The sequence below is a fragment of the Macrotis lagotis genome, chromosome 1 (assembly GCF_037893015.1).
Source record: "Macrotis lagotis isolate mMagLag1 chromosome 1, bilby.v1.9.chrom.fasta, whole genome shotgun sequence".
NCBI lineage: Eukaryota > Metazoa > Chordata > Mammalia > Peramelemorphia > Peramelidae > Macrotis > Macrotis lagotis.
The window spans coordinates 599,222,755-599,242,564 of NC_133658.1; the positions used below are offsets into that span (position 1 = coordinate 599,222,755).

The 19,810-nt window shown below is 35.7% G+C and overlaps 1 protein-coding gene across 6 annotated transcripts in view; it reads left to right on the forward strand.

The window, feature by feature from the left end:
• Positions 1 to 19,810, forward strand: part of SAP130 (Sin3A associated protein 130) — a 49,728-nt gene that overhangs the window by 10,936 nt on the left and 18,982 nt on the right. For all 6 annotated transcript variants that reach the window (XM_074214914.1, XM_074214915.1, XM_074214912.1 and 3 more), the window contains exons 3-10: positions 4,190 to 4,428; positions 8,916 to 9,074; positions 9,635 to 9,746; positions 11,069 to 11,193; positions 13,368 to 13,492; positions 14,869 to 15,016; positions 15,184 to 15,274; positions 15,537 to 15,641. In XM_074214914.1, coding sequence (XP_074071015.1) covers positions 4,190 to 4,428; positions 8,916 to 9,074; positions 9,635 to 9,746; positions 11,069 to 11,193; positions 13,368 to 13,492; positions 14,869 to 15,016; positions 15,184 to 15,274; positions 15,537 to 15,641 — 1,104 coding nt within the window. The remainder of the gene's footprint in view (positions 1 to 4,189; positions 4,429 to 8,915; positions 9,075 to 9,634; positions 9,747 to 11,068; positions 11,194 to 13,367; positions 13,493 to 14,868; positions 15,017 to 15,183; positions 15,275 to 15,536; positions 15,642 to 19,810) is intronic.

The following is a 19,810-nucleotide window of genomic DNA, read 5'->3' on the forward strand; positions in this document are numbered from 1 at the left end:
ACCACAGTTTGCTAAACCATTCTCCAGTTGAAGGACATTTACTTGATTTCCAGTTCAGATAGTAATTTTTGACTCTCCTTAAGTGACCTCATAACTCCTTTTTTGCTCATGCATTTCTTTAACATCCTGTGATGCCTTGTTTGCCACTTTTTGCATTCACCATGCTCCTCTCCATTATACTTTGGATGCTCCTCAGTTTCAGTTCTTTGAAGATTATAGAGTTAGATTCAAAGCCATAATCACAATACTATCACTGGTCAATAGACCAAACAATTAGGGTATGACAAAAATGAAGAGAAATTATATTAATATTGAGTGCCTCCTTTCTCTGCAGATACTCTTAGTAGTAGGCTTTTGGAAGATAGGAAGAAAAATAAGATGTGATTCTCAAGAATTTTATAGTAACTCCTTAAAAGGCTTATCGTTGTAAGTGCCAAATGAGTATTGAAGAAGATAAGTACAAAAAGGCTAATGAACATCATGTAGATATTTTACCATACATTTTCATTACATAAAACTGAGATTTTTGTTAAGTCAGTCTTGGCTACATATAAGATTGTATGGTTGACTTATATGACTTCAAAATAATAGTTGAAACATCATCTTATAAGACTAATAGTGGATTTTATATGTTTTGCTTTATTTAATGTAATTATTTTTGGTTCTTTTGTGAGCAAATTTCATATCAATTTCTAAACTGTAAGAATTGCTTAGGGGCGGCTAGGTGGTGTAGTAGATAAAGCACCGGCCTGGGAGTCAGGAGTACCTGTGTTCAAATATGGTCTCAGACACTTAATAATTACCTAGCTGTGTGGCCTTGGGCAAGCCACTTAACCCCGTTTGCCTTGCAAAAGCCTAAAAAAAAAGAAGAAGAAGAATTGCTTGGGGGCACTGAGAGTTTGAGGGATTTGCCCAAGGACACACAGAATTATAGATCAGAACAGGATTTAAATTCAGGTGTCTAAACCATTTGTTTCATCATACTAGCCTTCTAACTTTGCTTAACTTTTCATGAATTTCTCTAAACCATTCTGGAACTAATTTATATTTCATTTTTTTTATTTCCTTGGGGATAACAAGCAAGTTTCATAAGTTTGTGAAATTTTACTTCTTCCTGTCACATACTTTCAAGATTCCAGCTCAAATACAACCACTTTTTCCCCTTTGCTTGATTCTTATGAAGTGTTTCCTCATTCTCAGTGACTTCATTAGGTGGTAAGGAGACAATTTTTACTTTCCAGGAATTTATATTTTAATATGGGAGACAACATAGATGAATACTGACCTAAGAGATATGTTTTGTTCTAGAACATCACTAGCACATGATGAGTTTGACCCTCTAGCCTGTGGAAAGGGCATTCTGTTTCTAGAAGCAGCAGTTATATTAATTTAATTGATCACCATTCCCAGAGGAGGAATTGGAAAGCATAAGGGAAAATACACATTGTAGTAGAATGGGAACACGTGATTGGACTGAAAGAGATGTGAAGAAACTGTAGTCTGAATTGGTATCAGCTAGATTTAGTGGTCAGTGAAGCTGCCCTTTTCTCTTCAATCCTTGACCATTCAGAACTGTGGCTAATTGTATTAACTTACCTATGGCATGTCTTGTTTCTGGTTTTTGCAAGGCAGTGGAGTTAAGTGATTTATCCAAGATCTCATGACTAGGTAAATTTTTTTTTTTAAGTGTCTGATGTCAGATTTGAGTCCCGGCCTTCCTGACTCCAGGGCCATTGCTCTTATCCACTGCACCACCCAGCTGCCCCAGGAAATGTCTTAAACCACTTATAATATACTTGTATTTTTAATTATTTTCTATGTCTTAGCTTCCTAACTAAGTATAAATTTATGAAAGTTTTTCTTTTTTTTCTTCTGAACTTAACAAACACTAAGAAAATGAGGACTTCCTATACAAAATAAATAAGGATTATAATTGAAACTTTTTGAATCTCTACGTACAGCTTGCTTTTTAAAAGTTTATAATAACTATAGCAGTGTAATTTTCAAAATTGCCCTGCCTGTCTGTGTTTTCTTCAAAGGTTATTTTTCTTTTTTCCTTTGGTTCCCTTATCCTTTCCCATATTCTCCCAGTAGAAAAAGAAAACTAAAACCAATGCACATAATTGAGCAAAATAAATTTCCATTGTCCATGTCTAAAAATATATGTTTCATTCCATTCTAGTCCTTTATCTCTCTGCCAGGAAGTACATAGCATGTTTGTTATTTATTATGGAGTTGTATGTAGATTAGTCATTAATTGATCAGAGTTCTTAAAGACATTTGAAGTTAATTTTTTTAAAGCATTATTATTGTATAAACTTTTCATTCTGTCAGTTTTTGTCTTCACAATTTCTTTGCAAATTTCATCTCTTATGAAGCTGTAATATTCTATTACATTTTAAAAATTACAACCTTCTTGCAGACAAGAAATGTAGTTTGTAGATTTTTATATCTCCCATAGCAACTACATAGTATATATTTAATAAATATTCATTGAATGACATTGTTCTAAAACTAGATGGGTTTTTTGGGGTTTTTTTGTTTGTTTGGCTAGGCAACAGAATTAAGTGACTTGCCCAGTGTCACACAGCCAGGCAATTATTAAGTGTCTGAACTCAGGTACTCCTGATTCCAGGGCCGGTGCTCTATCCACTGTACCACCTAGTCACTCCCTAAAACTAGATGTTTTAAGAATTTCAGAGCATTTTCCTTTTCTCTAAGATAGGGGAATTTGTTAGGTGTATCTATGTTTACCATGACTACAGACTACATGATTTTAGATTTTAATCAACCTGCATGTTTCTATATTAATAGGTTGTAATTTTTATTCTAGCCATATGGAAATCTATATCTTGTTTTCTTTTTGTTTTTTTCCTTTTTTTTCAGTTCCATTGTATATTTCTTGTATTATGCCTTTGAGATAGTACAATACAGTTCAGTGATTAGAGTACTAAACTTGAGTCAAATAAACCTGTCTCAGCACTTAACCAGCTGTGTGACCCTGGGCAAATCATATCAACTTCAGTTTACTCATCTGTAAAATGGATGTAATAATAATAATTCTTGCCTTGGAGGTTGTGAGAATCAAATTAAAAAAAGATATTGTGAGAAAAGTGCTCACATTATGTGTAAATAACTTATAAATCACTTCACAATTATATAGCTCTTACAGTTCTCCATATACAGTTATTAGTAGTTTTGATCATAAGTAGGATACTTTGACTATATAATACTTTATGGGGGCATTATTTTTGCCATAATTAGATAAAAGATTTAAAATAGTAAAATATAAAAACACTAAGAAAATTAAGAATAAAAAATAAGAAAGTATTAAGGCCTGCCTTAAGAGAATGAGCCTCCCATCTTGTCAAATAGTTTTTTATATTTTATAGCATTCTTATTTTTTCTACAATGATTTTGTAGATTATATTTGTAGAATATAATAGATTCAGACTTACTCTTATATTTTCCATGAGAATGTTCTAGTTTCTTATTTTATATGTAGACTGAAAGTTATTAATGGTATATTTGTTTTGTTTTATTCTTAGTCATTGTTGGTTATAGAACATGCTAACTCAGACACTTTGAATCCCCCTTTGTTACTAAAAAAGGAAAGCAAAATTATAGAGTGACCACTTCTGATATAGTTTATTCATATCATTTGACCCTCCAGAATCCCTCACATTCAGACTTAGAGTAGAAAGAAAAGATGTTTCATTATCTATTCCCTGGGACCAAAAGTAGTTATTAAAACAACTCAGAATTTATCTTCCTTTTACTGTTCTTAATATTTACATTTAGTGATCATATAGAAATGTTTATGCCTTTTACTTGACATTGTAGCCGTTTCTCACCCCACTTTCAAGACTGAACATTATTGTAGTATTCTTTAAACCAAAAAAGCCATTTCTCTAATAATTTCTTATGGTTTAAATTGTGAACTATTTCTCAAATAACAAATCCCAATGCTTAGAAATTTTAAACTAGGCAAAGCTAAAAAAATATAAGCATAGTGTTCTGTTATTATAGTGAAATGGGCAAATTTCTGTGCTATTTAGGTTCATTGAAGAACTGAGCTACATGGCAATCCTCAAAACTAATTGGAATTGCATGACAATGTTCTTTGGTTTGTAGAAAATGTGATGTGATACTAGAGAAAACTAATTTTAACCTTTAATGTCTTTATTAGTTAATGATGAATCTAATCGAGATTCTGAAATCACTCCCAGGGAGCACCTGGGCTCCAGTAGTTCTCTACAGTCTCGTGAAGAAAAGCAAGAGCCAGTTGTGGTGCGGCCTTATCCACAGGTCCAAATGCTGCCTCCTCACCATACAGTACCCTCTGGGGCTCCAGTCACTGTCACTGCACCACCAGCAGCACATCTGACTCCAGCAGTACCACTTTCATTTTCAGAGGGACTTATGAAGGTAACTAAAAGGAAAAATTAAATTTTACGTTGAGCCATAACCAACAGACCTATAACTATTAGGAATCTTCCAGATGTTTTTAGAAATGTGGCCTCAAGACCAACTCAAACTTTTTGTCATTACTCGTGTTCAGTTTTTTTGTGCTGCTTAGCAATTGTACATCAATTGTTTTTTACCAGACATTTTCCATGATCTATTTTGAAGTTAATTTCATTTTCTTAATTTCCACATCTGATGAACTTCCATCAATTGTCATCTTGACTCCTGGCTAATATTTATAATTGTTGACCATCATCCCCTCCCAAATGCCTTCTCTCCTAGCATTTTTGTAATACAGCTGTTTCCTCTCTTGGTTCTCCTACTATCTCAGATTTCCTCAGTTTCCTTTGCTTGTTCATCATCCATATTATACTCTTTAACTGTAGCTATATTCAAGGTCTATCCTGGGCCCTTTTGTCTCTATATACTCTCAGTTAGTCAGTTATCATTTATTAATGTGTGGCTTTCTATGTGCCACCTATACAAAGCAAGGACAGCTAGGTGGCATAGTGGATAGAGCACTAGACTTGGAGTCAGGAAGACTGATATTCAAATACAATCTCAAATGCTTAACATTTACTAGCTGTATGACCATGGGCAAGTCATTTTAACTCCTGTTGTCTGGCATTCAGGGCCATCTCCAGTTATGTTGATTCATATCTAAGCACTTTATCCAAATGACTCTGGAGAAGAAAGTGAGGCTGGTGATTTAGCACAGCATTCCCTTACTCAAATTCAATTATATATGCATATCATGGCATCACCTCCTTGAAGTCATAGACTTCTTCAAGAACAAAGGACAAACAGCAGCAACATAAAAAGCACCAAGAAGTCAAAGAAAAGAAAAACATTGCTGTCCCTACCCTCAAGTAGCTTAGATTCTAATGGGGAATATTATATAAAAATTGTGTGTGTGTGTGTGTGTGTGTGTAATATATATATATATATATGACATAGATGGAATGGATGGAAGGTCATCTAGGGGGAAGGCACTAGCAGCTCTTATGACTTGGGGGGGATGAGAAGGCTTCCTCCAGGGGGGTAGGATTTTTTGCCTAACCTTGTATAATGCCAGAAAAGCTAAGATATAGGAATGAGAACATTACAAGACTAGGAAATAGCCAGTTTAAAGGTGGAGATGAGAAATGTGATGTCATGTACAGGGAACAGCAAAGAGACCAAGATCACTGGTTTGAAGATTTATAAAGAGGAGTAAAGTGTAAAAGACTTTGCTGTGAGCTTTAGGTGCTATGCAGAGAGAACCTTAGATTTGTTCACAAGGATAATAGGGAGCCACTGAACCAAGTGACATGAACAGATTGAATTGAAAAAAAAAATCTTGGTAGGCAAATGGAGGATGGTCTGGAGGAGAAGAGACTTGACACAGTTAAACTAATTAGAAAGTTATAGGTGTCCAGGAGAAAGGCAATCAAGATCTGAATTAGGGTAGTGTCTGCCTGGGTAGACTAGTCTTAGACCAATGTCAATCAGTTTAGGTTCAACATATGAAGAATAAGACACTATATTTTTCAGCAATTAATAAAAGGAGATTTACTAAACCATAGTAGAAGAAGTGATGTTAGTATGTATTTGTAAAGAACCATACTAATAAAATTTTGTGACTTTTCTCAGTTATGTTCAGCCACATATATAGGAGTGAAGGAGATGGATATTGGAAATAATCCAGGATTGACAAAATCCTTCTATTAGGAAAGACAGCAAGGTTGTTAAGAGTAGAAGATTGTTGTTAAGTTGTTTTTCAGTTGTGTCAAACTCTCCATGACCCCATTTGGGGTTTTCTTAGCAAAGATATTGGGTGGTTTGCCATTTCCTTTTCCACCTCATTTTAAAAATAAGGAAACTGAGGCAACAGGATTAAGTGACAGAGTAGCACAATTAAATTAGTGTCTGAGGCCAGATTTGAACTAGGGAAGATATCTTTCTGATTCCAGATCCAGCTTTCTATCCAATGTACTGCCTAACTTCCTTAATAATATAGAATTAACCAATTCATCAAGATTGGGAAGAAAGGAGAGGGTAACCAGTATAGAACTGATGTTCTAGGAAAGAACTAAGGGGTGAGGGAAATTGAGGTCATGGTAGGATTGAAGGTTAGAGGTTATGATGCAGAGGCAAAGATAGAATAGTAAAAGATTATGATCAGGAAAAGAATTTGGGGGGATTTTAAATATAGAAATAAAATAGCTACAAGTGATGGCAGGATCAAGGTTGACCATACCTGTGAGTAGCTTAGGTGGGATGTAGAAGGTCATAGGAATTAAGTTGTGATAATAATAGCTATCGTTTATTTAGTGCTTTAAACTTTGACCAACACTTTGTAATGATCAAATTTTATACTCACAGCAACACTGGGAGGTAGATGTTATTATTATCCTCATTTTACAGATATGGAACTTGAGGTTTAGAGAGATTATGTGATTTATCCAGATCACCCAATTTCGAAGTTTCTGAAGCTGAATTTAAACTCAGTTTTCCAGACTCCAGATCCATAACTCTTTCCATAGCATCTATCTGCTATGGAAGTGTTAAGTATTTGAAAGAGTAAATTTCTTACTGGTGATCTTAACATCTCCTGTGGGTTTATCATCTCTGCAGTTGTAGTCACTCTCCTGAATTCTAGTTACTTATCTCCAGTTACCTATTGTAACATTTCAAACTAGGTGTGTCACAGACATTAAATATTCTGTGTGTGCAAAACAGAACTTTCTTTTTTTTATTAAAGTTTTTATTTTGAGTTTTACGATTTTTCCCCTAATCTTCTCTCCTCTCATCCCCACAGAAGGCAATTTGTCAGTCTTTACATTGTTTCCATGGTATACATTGATCCAAATTGAGTGTGATGAGAGAGAAATATCCTTAAGGAAGAAACAAAGTATAAGAGATAGCAAGATCAGACAATAAGATATCAGTGGGTTTTTTTTCCTTCTAAATTTAAGGTAATAGTCCTTGGTCTTTGTTCAAACTCCACAGTTCCTTCTCTGGATACAGATGGTATTCTCCATTGCAGACAGCCCCAAATTGTCCCTGATTGTTGCACTGGTGGAATGAGCAAGTCCATCAAGGTTGATCATCGCCCCCATGTTGCTGTTAGGGTGTACAATGTTCTTCTGGTTCTGCTCATCTCACTCAGCATCAATTCATGTGAATCCCTCCAGGCTTCCCTGAATTCCCATCCCTCCTGGTTTCTAATAGAACAGTAGTGTTCCATGACATACATATACCACAGTTTGCTAGGCCATTCCCCAATTGAAGGGCATTTACTTGATTTCCAGTTCTTTGCCACCACAAACAGGGCTTCTATGAATATTTTTGTGCAAGTGATGTTTTTATCCTTTTTCCATGATCTCTTCAGAGTATAGACCCAGTAGTGGTATTGCTGCATCAAAGGGTATGCATATTTTTGTTGCCCTTTAGGTTTAAGAACTTAACCCTTCCTTTTCTGCTAAGGATAGCACATGACCTCATCAGCTCCTCATTCTCACTCACTTCCCTTATCCAGTTGGTTTTCAAATCTTATTTTTCATATCTGTCCTCTCCTTTCCACCAAGCAAGTACCACACCACCATATTTCAGGCCCTCATCAACTCTTGCCCAGATTGTAACAAATGCCTCTTTATTAGTCTCTGAATCTCATATCTTTTCTACCTCTTCTCTAGCCTTTACAGAGTGACTAAAGTGATTTTCCTAAAGCACAGATCTGACCAAGTCCTTATTCAAAAAATTCCATTGGCCCTCCAGTTACCTGACTATAACTTCTTTTGCTGTTGAAGCTCTTCACAGCTTAGCCCTATTTCATCTATCCTATGTTCTTGTATATTAGTCCCCTTCACACCTTAGTTTCGCCAAACTCGCCTTCTTGCTTTTGTCAAATACAACATTCCCTCTACCCCTTCTGGACCTTTGCACTAGGCATGGCCAATTGCCTAGGATACATTCTCTCCTTAGTGCCCTCTACCTCTTAGAGGCTTAGTATCTTCAAACTTGGCTCCAGCACCAGCTTGTCTGTGAAGTCTTTCCTCATCTCCGAGATATTTCTACCTCCCCTCCAAAATTACTTCATTTCTGCCTTACTTGTTCTTCATGGTTTTTTGACCAATAGAATAAAGCTCCTTAAGTGCAAAAATGACTTTATAGCCCTCAGCACCTATCACAGAATCTGGTACATATTGAACAGTTAATAATTATTGATTGAAACAAATGACATTCATATGGGAGTATTTTGGGATTTGGGGTTGGGGTTTTTTTTTTCCATCATGTATCATCTTTCTAGAGACAATTCCAGTAATCCACTGATTCATGTTGAGTTTGAATGGCTATCCTAATCTTACATACTAATTAAAAATGAACTGATTTCCCTTCTAACTTTTGATTTAAGGATGAAAGATGATTTTATTTTGAAAAACTACTGATATTATTTTTGTTTTCAGCCACCTCTGAAACCCACCATGCCGAGCCGTCCCATTGCTCCTGCTCCACCTTCTACCCTGTCACTCCCTCCCAAGGTCCCAGGGCAGGTGACTGTGACAATGGAGAGTAGCATCCCTCAAGCTTCAGCCATTCCTGTGGCAACAATCAGTGGACAACAGGTTTTTCTTACTTTTTTTACATAATAAAATCCCAGGCTGCTATTGATCTTTATTGAGTACCAATGTGTGGTATATTACATCTTTGTTATTTGAAAGAGGAAGGTGGAATTATGTTTGGGAATTTAGGAGCTGGTAGAAGCAGAAATGAGGCACATTTTGCTATTTTCTCGTTATTTTTACCTGTTGATAGTTATACTCTAGTAGTCCAGAACAGTTTCATTATAGTTAAGAAGAATGAGCAAAAAAGTGACCAGAGCAGAAATAAGTTTTGTTTGACCAGGATAAACACAGTAGATTAATAGCAACATCAGGAATATAGATGACTGTATGTAAAACTGCCAGATCTTACATATATCTACATGCATCTTACAGATTAAGTAAGCCAGGACTTGATGAGTTCTAAGAAAATTTATTCATCCAAACAACTTATTAAATCCTAATTGCATATAGTATTTGTATACTTACTGTCTGAAAGTAATTCTCCTACACACAAAGGATTTACAGTCAACTTTTAAGCTTTAAATAAGCACGTTAAATACGTTACTTCTTTTTTATTGCAGGGACACCCCAGTAATTTGCATCATATTATGACCACAAATGTACAGATGTCCATCATTCGCAGTAGTGCTCCTGGGCCCCCTCTTCACATTGGAGCTTCTCATTTACCTCGAGGTAAATATGCTAGCTTTTGTCCCAGATCTTTTAATCGGACAACCAGATAGATGATTATCATGGCTTATGGAGTGTTGTACAAAGTATCTCAGAATATTTATTTGAAGGATAATATTTCCTACAATTGTGTGAATTTGCAGGTAAATGTAAAACCATACCAGATTTCTAGCATGTTCTTGTTTGTCTTTAGTCCTGAACTATTGAGAGAATGAATGGCATGATATTGTTTTATGTATTTTGTATATTTTGAGGCTTTTATAAATTTTACATAGCTCTTTTGCATGATTGATTTTAATTGATCTTATAACTTCACCACATACTTGCTTTTCTGGTAATCACTTTCTGTAGCAGATAAAAGTCAATTAAAACATGCCATTTTAGTCATAAAAAGCCCAATGATGGTACAAAAGCAAAAATAAAAGTTTTTTTAAAGACTTTATATTATTATTATAAGCTATAATTATTTTTGGTAATTTTGGGGGATCAGATGCACATTTTTCCCCCCCTCAAAATTTCAAAAGATCTGTAATAGAAGAGGAATGACTTAGATAGGAAAATCTAAGTTCAGGTCTTACCTCTGTGCCTGGGCAAATTATGTAATTACTCAGTACCATACAATTTGTAATTAGGCAACCAAAATTGCAGAGAAGGTAATGGCTTGAATTGGTACGGGGAATTCCCTCATCTGTTCTTTTATCAGTGAAACCAGAGATCCATAGCAACTATTATGTAGTTACCTTTAAAAAAAATTTTTTTTTTAATTTAAAGCAATAGGGTTAAGGGACTTGCCCAAGATCACCCAGCTAGGCAATTTTTAAGTGTCTGACATCAGATTTGAACTCTGGTCCTCCTGACCCCAGGGTCAGTGCTCTATCCATTGCACTACCTAACTGCCCTTTACTTGCCTTTATATTGGATTGGCTATTTCAGTTAAGCACAGGTTTGTCATTGGTCAGTTGTGTCTGACTCTACATGATCCTGTGGCTATTGTCCATGGAGTTTTCTTGGCAAGACACTGGAGTGATTTGCCATTTCTTTCTCCATAGTCTCTCCATTTTTACCAATGAGAAACTGAGGTAAAAAAGGGGTTAAGTGACTAGTTCAGTGACATAGCTAATAAGTATCTGAGACCAAATTTGAACTCAGATCTTCCTGACTTAGGTCTGGTGCTCTAACCACTGCACCACCTAACTTCTGATAACTGAGGGTTACTTATCTTCTTGCTCGTGTTACTTTTCTAATGGTTAGAATTGAGCTGTTAATTACATTTCTGAGACAAAGCAGATTGTTTTATTAATTAAGAATGTAATTTCATATTTTAGGTGCAGCTGCTGCTGCTGTGATGTCCAGTTCTAAGGTTACCACAGTCCTGAGGCCAACTTCACAGTTGCCAAATGCAGCTACAGCTCAGCCAGCAGTACAGCACATCATTCATCAGCCAATCCAGGCAGGTGATGGTCTTGGGAGGAGGGTACGGACAGGTATTGAGTAGTTATTCATGGTCAGGATGTTACTGGTGGATTGATGTTCCAGTAACTATAGAGAGGACTAAAGTACAATCTTGATCTATAGTTCACATTTTTGTTTCAGAGAGAAGACTTAGCACAGTTAAGGAGGTCTTAGAGGAGTTCATAGGAAAAAGAAAGAGACTGAGAAGTAGTGTGGTAGGTGAAAGGTGAAATGACTGAGAAATCAAAGGTTTTTATTAAGCAGAACATACCTATTCCCCAACAAATTGGGACCAGTGGCTTTCCTTAGCTTTGGCTCTGGACAGAATACAGGGGAAGACAAGATGTTTATGCCTTAAAAACAATCAAATAAAACCATTTAACTTAAAGAAAACAACCTCGATACAAAATTAGATAGTCTGATTTCTAAATGGAAAAAAATTAGGACTTTCCTAGTTAGGACAGTGAGAGTGAACAGATATAATTCTCTGAAATCAGAAAAGAGATGTCCCACTACTCCTAGGTGTCTATATTCAGTAAAAGGAGCATGGAAAAGTAATTGATTAAGCAATACAGACCAGTTTTCAGATAAGACATATGGGGTTGCTTGGAATGTATAATTGTGAATAAAAACTGTTCTCAGTTTTCAGATTTAATAGGATTTCTGATGAGCATAATCCAAGTCCTTAGTTAAGGGTCTCTAAGCAACAGGTGGAAGTGGTCCAGCTTCCCAGTCTTACAGGACTAGGTTCAAATTTCCACAATTGAATAAATTTATGCACAAGAGAAAATTGATCTAAATCTACAATTGAATAGAAAGGAAACTGAACTAGCTCCAGAATTGAGTCACATAGAGTTGATGTGGTTCATTCAGTTCCCACCACCACTTGCAATTCTAATCCCCTCATTGCTATAACTTGTGTTAAACACATTTTGACTACACTTTCCACCTGACATGTTGGCTTTAGAATCTATACACTGCATAAGATGGGATTCCAATATAAATCATGTCAACTAAGGAAAAGATTTAGATAAGAAAATAGTAGGTAATGAAATTGAAAGCATTATTTGGGTTATTGTTTATACAAGACCTTAAATAAATTTTCATTTTATTCTCTGAGCTATTGAGGAGTGTTAATTCTTAAGGTCTTGTTTTAGGGGTGGTTTAATTTGGTTACTTTGTAAAAAGATAAATTGGCAGGAGGGAAAACCAGAGACAAGTAAATCAGTGGAAAATAAACATCTGAGGACATGAGGGTCTGCATTAGGGTTGTAGCAATGAGAAGGTAAGAGAAGAGACAAATGGAAGTAACTTTGTTGGAGAATCAGTTGTGGGGGCAAGGATCACAAAACCATTTATAGTGGGAAGAGACCTTAGAAGTCATGCAGTCTAATTCCTTGTTTTATAATAAGGAAACAGGTAAAGGATTTGCCCCAAGGTACTAAGATTGTAATTTGCAGATCTAGGATCTGATTGTAAATCTATTTTCTTTTTCCTCTACTGTTCCACACTATCCTACCTCCTAGGAAGAGGCAAAAATTAAACATGACTCCTACAGATTCAAGATTAGGTGACTGATTAGGTAGTAAAATATAAGAAAGTCTCCACCTGAGTGTGGGCGTATAAAAATAGTAAGTATAGTTTTAGAATTAACACTAAAAACTCTTGTCTAGACATCTATATGAAAATGTCCAGACCTTTCTGGGTCTTTCCCATCCTTTTGAAGAATAAAATCTGCTTTGAGAACTAATTGTTTTCTCCAGCTATCCAGTGGAGTCTATTTGAAAATAATCATAAATATGGCATGCTTTGATAAGATGTCTATAGAGGAAAAAATCAATAGATAAATTAAAATTTTAAAACTTAACTCTTGAAGTGTAAGAATGACAAAGGAGAATTTTGATTGTGGTTATATTTGGAAATTTGAGCATAAAACTGTCCAAAAAAATTAAGCATCTGAAATTTTCTTTTGATGATATTGTTCCATCTATAGTCAAACTGAAAATCAGTATTTCCTTCTTGTTTCTGAATTGTGGACATGAAACATTGCTGAAAAACATAAAAACATGAGCTATCAAAATTCTTAGCTTGTCCCTCGAAGTACGGCATTACAAATTTCTCATTTTACTTTTCATTTTTAAAATGACATACTTTTTTTTTTTCTATTTTCAGTCTCGTCCCCCAGTGACCACCTCAAATACTATCCCTCCTGCTGTGGTAGCAACTGTTTCAGCCACCAGAGCTCAATCTCCAGTCATTACAACAACAGCAGCTCATGCCACTGATTCAACCCTTAGGTGAGTAGAGAACACAAAAGCCAAAGTGATATGAAATTAAAAGATATTAATAGTTTATTTTATCATACTTTAAGAGCTTGTTTTGAAAAAATAGTGAAAGGAATCAGTAGACAAGTATATTACTATGTATTCTACTGTTATTCTTAGTCTAGTTGGATTCTTTAGAGATGCAATATCAAATAAATGAATTTATGAAATCTAATCTTAGTTCCAAATCACCCACAAAACTTCTGCATGATTATCTTTAGGAAATAATGTTTAATGAGTTCAGCTTCACATTGTTGTAAATTTTTTTGTTAAATAAATTTGAGAATTGTTACATTAACTATAAGACTAAACTGGGGGGGCGGCTAGGTGGCCCAGTGAATAGAACATCAGTGGAGTCAGGAGTACCTGAGTTCAAATCCGGCCTCAGACACTTATAATTACCTAGCTGTGTGGCCTTGGGCAAGCCACTTAACCTCATTTGCCTTGCAAAAACCTAAAAAAAAAAATTGCAGACCTCTTTGACTGATAAATGAACCTGTCTCGAATTTTGGTGGTACTTGTTAAGGGGAGAGGGAGGGAAATGGTAATGTCCTGCCCACAATATAAGTATAAAGAGTGAAATTATGAAGTATGCATTTTTGCAAAGTATATTTTCATTTGTAGCATTCAGTTGAATACTATTCATGTATAAATGCTAATAAATCGAAAGTACTCATGAAGATAATTCTTTCTCTTTTAAGAATAAGAATACCAGGGCAGCTAGGTGGTGCGGTAAATAGAGCACAGGCCCTGGAGTCAGGAGGACCTGAGGTCAAATCCGATCTCAGACACATAAAAATTGCCTAGCTGTGTGACCTTGGGCAAGTCACTTAATTCCACTGCCTTGTTTTAAAAAACCCCTAAAAAAAAGAATAACAATACCTAGGAGGACCTGAGTTCAAATGCACTCTCTGAGACTTAATATCTGTGTGGCCTTGGGCAAGTCACTTATGCCCCTCATTGCCTTGCAACTCCCCCCCCAAAAAAAGGAATAATAATAATAATAATAATAGCTAGCAGTTAATGGATTGGAAATTTAATTCTGGGGAGTAGGAATGTAGGCTTTTCAGTGCCTAAAAATTAGTTTAGATGATTTTTGATGCATTGGGATTGTTTTTAATGATATTTCATTCAGTAAGTTTGAAGAGTACAATTTTTAACTGAATATTTCAATAATCTGAGCAAAGGCCTAATGTAATTTAAAATAAGTTCTTTAGAAATTAAGGAAAATACAACTCTCTAATGCAGCCTAAAGGATAAAATATAAAGGTGTAATGTCTCTCAACATGAAGATCTATGCCTGTGAATCACGTCTTTCAGTAATTTGTAAATATCTTATTTGTTTTTAGTCGGCCAACCTTGTCTATCCAACATCCACCTTCTGCAGCAATTAGTATTCAGCGTCCTGCACAATCAAGGGATGCAACAACCAGAATCACATTACCATCACATCCAGCCATCGGCACACCAAAACAGCAGCTTCATACTATGGCTCAGGTAAAACTTTATGGTAAACTGTAATTTAACATCTTGCTTATTGACTCCAAAACCAGAATATTAAAGATTGGTCATTTTCTACTCATTCTTAGGATCTATTTTGATTTTAAATTCAAACAGAATAGAAAATACTCCAATTCTGTGTTGTTTTATTTATTCTCCTATAGAAGACTATCTTCAGTAGTGGTACACCAGTGGCAGCAGCAACCGTGGCACCCATTTTGGCCACCAACACCATTCCCTCAGCAACTACAGCTGGTAAATGTCAATATTCTATAGTGGTATCCCCATTTTCTGTTTTAAAATGGTAGGAAAGCATGAATGGGGAAAACAGAATTTGGAATTGAAATTTTTTTAAATATATATTTCCTAAAAGAACCTTTCTACTTTTAGGATGATCTAAGTATTTGAATTTCATTTCAATCCTGTTTCCTATTCAATCCTATATATATGTTTCTCTAACTTGAAAATATGAAGATAATAGAAATAGTTGTTTAGGACTTACTTTTTTTCTTAACAGGATCTGTGTCACACACACAAGCACCCACAAGTACAATTGTTACCATGACCATGCCCTCCCATTCGTCTCATGCTACTGCAGTGACCACCTCAAATATTCCAGTTGGTAAGTGTCTTGGAGAAGGGACCAGAAAGGGAAGTTTAAAAGAATTCTTATGGGACATTCTGGCAAAGCCACTATTTTCTGGGTTGTTTTGTTTTGTTTTGTTTTGTTTTGTTTTGTAAAGCAAATGGGGTTTAAGTGGCTTGCCTAAGGCCACACAGCTAAGTAATTATTAAGTGCCTGAGACCAGATTTGAACCCAGGTACTCCTGACTCCAGGGCCAGTGCTTTATCCACTGAGCCACCTAGATGCCCCTTCACTATTTTCTTGATCAGTCTATGTCAATTTTATCAAATGACTAATTTATTTTTGTATTCTTTTGAAACATTTGATGTTGCAATAAGGAACATGTTGGAGGATAATTAAACTTTTGGCTAATCAAGAACTTTGATATTGTCATTAATCTTAATTTTCTTCCCCATTAACTCCTCTCCTTAAGCACACCCTCCAAAAAATCTTGTAGCTAATTCTTTAATTTATAAGAACCAGCTATTGTACAATATGTGAACTAATACCAAAGTTATAGTTGCTAAAATGTTAAATATCTAAAGGATAATGGGCAGGACTGAAAAGTAACTCAAATTCTAATTTGAGCAGTGTCAACTTTGGCCAGTTTATATAATCATCTCTGATTTAATTTTATTCAGCTATAAAAAGTGGAAAAAAATGTCATTTAAAAATTGATAGACAAAAACTGTCCTAAAGGACTAAGGTTGGAATCACCTAGTTAGAAAGCTATTGTTCTCCCATTCCTCAGAATCTATAGTTAGTGGATATGTCTTTGAGCCAGAATGTTATATTATGCATTGAGACCTGAAGCCTCTTTCTTGTAGTGTCACATACCATGATTCTAACACATGGTTATAAATTTTTTTTTGCTATATCTTTATTTCTCAGATAGAATAATTATAGTATATTTAACATATATAGACCAATCAAAAGGCCTTTATAGTAGCCTGGTTGAAGGGGGATTAGAATCTAGAGTTTTGTCTAAGAGTGGAGAGAAGAGTGTGTATATATATACACACACACACACACACACACACACACACACACACACACACACAAATATATGTATATGTGAGATACTATGAAGGTTAGGAACAAGATTTGACAATAGTTTGACTGTGTGAGCTGTGTGACACTGAGTTGTTGATTATGATACTATCATAGTACAGCTGAGAAACAAGAAAATGCATACTTAACAGTGATAGGAAATTTTAGAACTGGAAAGGTTTTAAGGGGGAAATAATGAGTTCTATTTTGACATGAATTTGACATATCTACAAAACATCCAGTGTGAGATGTCTGGCAAGGAGTTGGAGTTGATGAATAGAGAACTAGATATAGGTAAATGACCCTGCCCCTTCTGTGGCCCCAGGCCTGCACCAATGCTATTTGCAGTGTGAATTTACTATTGGTATATAGATATGATCTCATCTGCAGATGATAATTGAACCTATAGGAGCTAGTAAGAGAGTATTCTAGGGGAGGCTAGGTGACCCAGTAGATAGAGCACCGGCTCTGGAATCAGGAGGACCTGAGTTCAAATTTGGCCTCAGACACTTAATAATTACCTAGCTGTGTGGACTTGGGCAAGTCACTTAACCCCATTGCCTTGCCAAAAAAAAAAAACCTTAAATAAAAAAGTATTCTAGTACAAAAGAATTGACTGAAAAGAGGAGGGGTCCAGGGACATAATCAAGAGCATGATAACTAAAGAAACAGAAAAAGAGCATGAGGAGAATGGCTAGACAGATTGGAAGAAAACTAAGAAAGAGGATTATCATGAAAACCCAGTCAGGAAAAATTGTCATCCAAAGTGCCATATACTGGTGGGGGACGCGGGGAATAGATTGGAGATCAGGTTTGAGAAAGGGGTATTAGATTAGGCATTAGTGGCATGGTTCACTGACAGTAACTTTGCTACCTGAAGTAATAACAAACAGACATACCTACACTAGGATGTAGATCTGTTTCATATACCCTAAAGGAATTTCCTTTTTTTTTAAGGGTTTTGTAAGGCAAATGGGGTTAAGTGGCTTGCCCAAGGCCACACAGCTAGGTAATTATTAAGTGTCTGAGGCAGGATTTGAACTCAGGGACTCCTGACTCCAGGGCTGGTGCTCTATCCACTATGCCACCTAACCGCCCCTTCCTTTTTTTTTCCCCCCTCTTCTCTGGTGAGCGTTATCTCTTTTGGCTTTTTTGGGGGGAAGTGGAGATATTCTTGTGCCCCTGCACCAGTGACTCCCTGTCATAAAATAGCCCAAAAGGTAACACTCTTACTCCTTGGATGAAGTCAGAAAATATTAGAAGAAGATAGCTTTTTTGTTGGCCTTGACCTTCCCATTAGAAACTTTAAACCTGAGATAGTACCACTTCTGCTACCTTCTCAGTTTCTGGTTCTGCCAACCCAGCACTGAGGAAACTGGGGCTCCCTCTACCATTTCTGGGCTATTTAATTAAAATATTTTGCAGAAAGTAATGCTTCAGATAAATTATATTATTCAGATATCTTGTAGCTCCTTAGAAATATATGGTAGGGGCAGCTAGGTGGCACAGTGGATAGAGCACTGGCCCTGGAGTACCTGTCAGGAGTACATGAGTTCAGATCCATCAGACACATAATTGTCTAGCTGTGAGTACCTGTCAGGAGTACATGAGTTCAAATCCATCAGACACATAATTGTCTAGCTGTGTGACCTTCAGAAAGTCATTTAACCCCATTGCCTTAAATCTTGAACTTAATTAAATTGTATTCTTTGTTCTAACTCATTTCATAATCACACTCTTTCATCATTATTGCAATAATTTTACATTCTTGTTACCACTATTTAATCATTCCCCAATTAACAAACACATCCTTAGAATCTAGTTTTATTTTTTCTTTTTAAATTCTCTTTCAGGGATAAAATTCATTTTGCTTGCAGTATTCTGTCTTTCTCTTCCCTCTTGATTATAGCCTCCCATGCTTTATTTATTTCACTATTATTTGATGTATTTTATGCATGTATGTATCTGTTTATCTTAAGTCCTGTCTTGTCCATTTCGGGTAGAGAGCCTACTCTCCTCACCACCTCCTTCAGGTTGCTATCCCCTTTCTTCATTCTACCCCATTTATGAGAAATAGCAAGTTCAACTCTCTTTTATTCCTGTACATTAGTGAATTCCTTTTATTCTTTTGTGTCTGCCCCCCTTCTAATCTTCAGAATAAAATCAGTTCACTCCCAAGGTCTATTTTTACTTCTTTAGTTCTCCAAATACTCTTTGAAGACATTTAAGTTCTGAAGGAACACATTGTTTATCTTCCCAGTATTGGAATTATATTATCAAACAGCTACTTCCTGTTGCTCAAATTTATCTTTCTTGATTTCTCTGACTTTTTGTTCCTACTAAACTTTGATCTTTTCAACAGAAATGCTTGAAAGTCAAATGCTCAATGAAATGTCTTCTTTTCCCATGTGAAATTATAGCTTTGTAGTGGAAGTTATTCTTAGCTGTAAGCCTAAACCTTTTGCCTTTTTTATTCCAGGGTCTCTTACTCTTCTATTTTAGAAACTGCCAGGTTTCTAATTTCTTCTTTCTAAATGCTGCTTGCATTGTTTTTGTATTTTGATGTGAAAAGTTACATTTTGACTGTATATCTGATACATAGATATGCCCCTCATTTGATGAGTTCCTGTTTTTAAAATATACTTTGTTTTTTCCCCATTCAACTCAGCAAACATTTACTAAATGTATACTGTGGGTAAGGCATTGCTTGGCACTGGAATTAAAAAAATGTTTTCCTTCAAGGAATTTACATCTAGTCTGGGTTATATTACATACAAGTAATGTGCATAGATGTCAAACAGGTATAAGTAAATCGAGGAAATATGAATTATTTGGAGTTGGGAAGTTCAAGGTAGTCATCATGGAGGAAGTAACCTTTCATCTGGGCCTTGAATGGATAAAGAAATATTTTTTGTTAGCTAAAAAAAAGAGGCTAGCATTGTATTATAAGTATAGAAAATGTTGCATCCAGGAAGTTTGGAAACAGGAGGAATGACAAAAATCAAGGAATAGTGAGTAGCTTTAGTAGAACAAAGTAGATATGAAGTAAGAAGCACTAAAAAGGTAGCCAGGAACCTAGGTGACTGCTAGCCTCATAAGTCCAATTTCTGTAACAC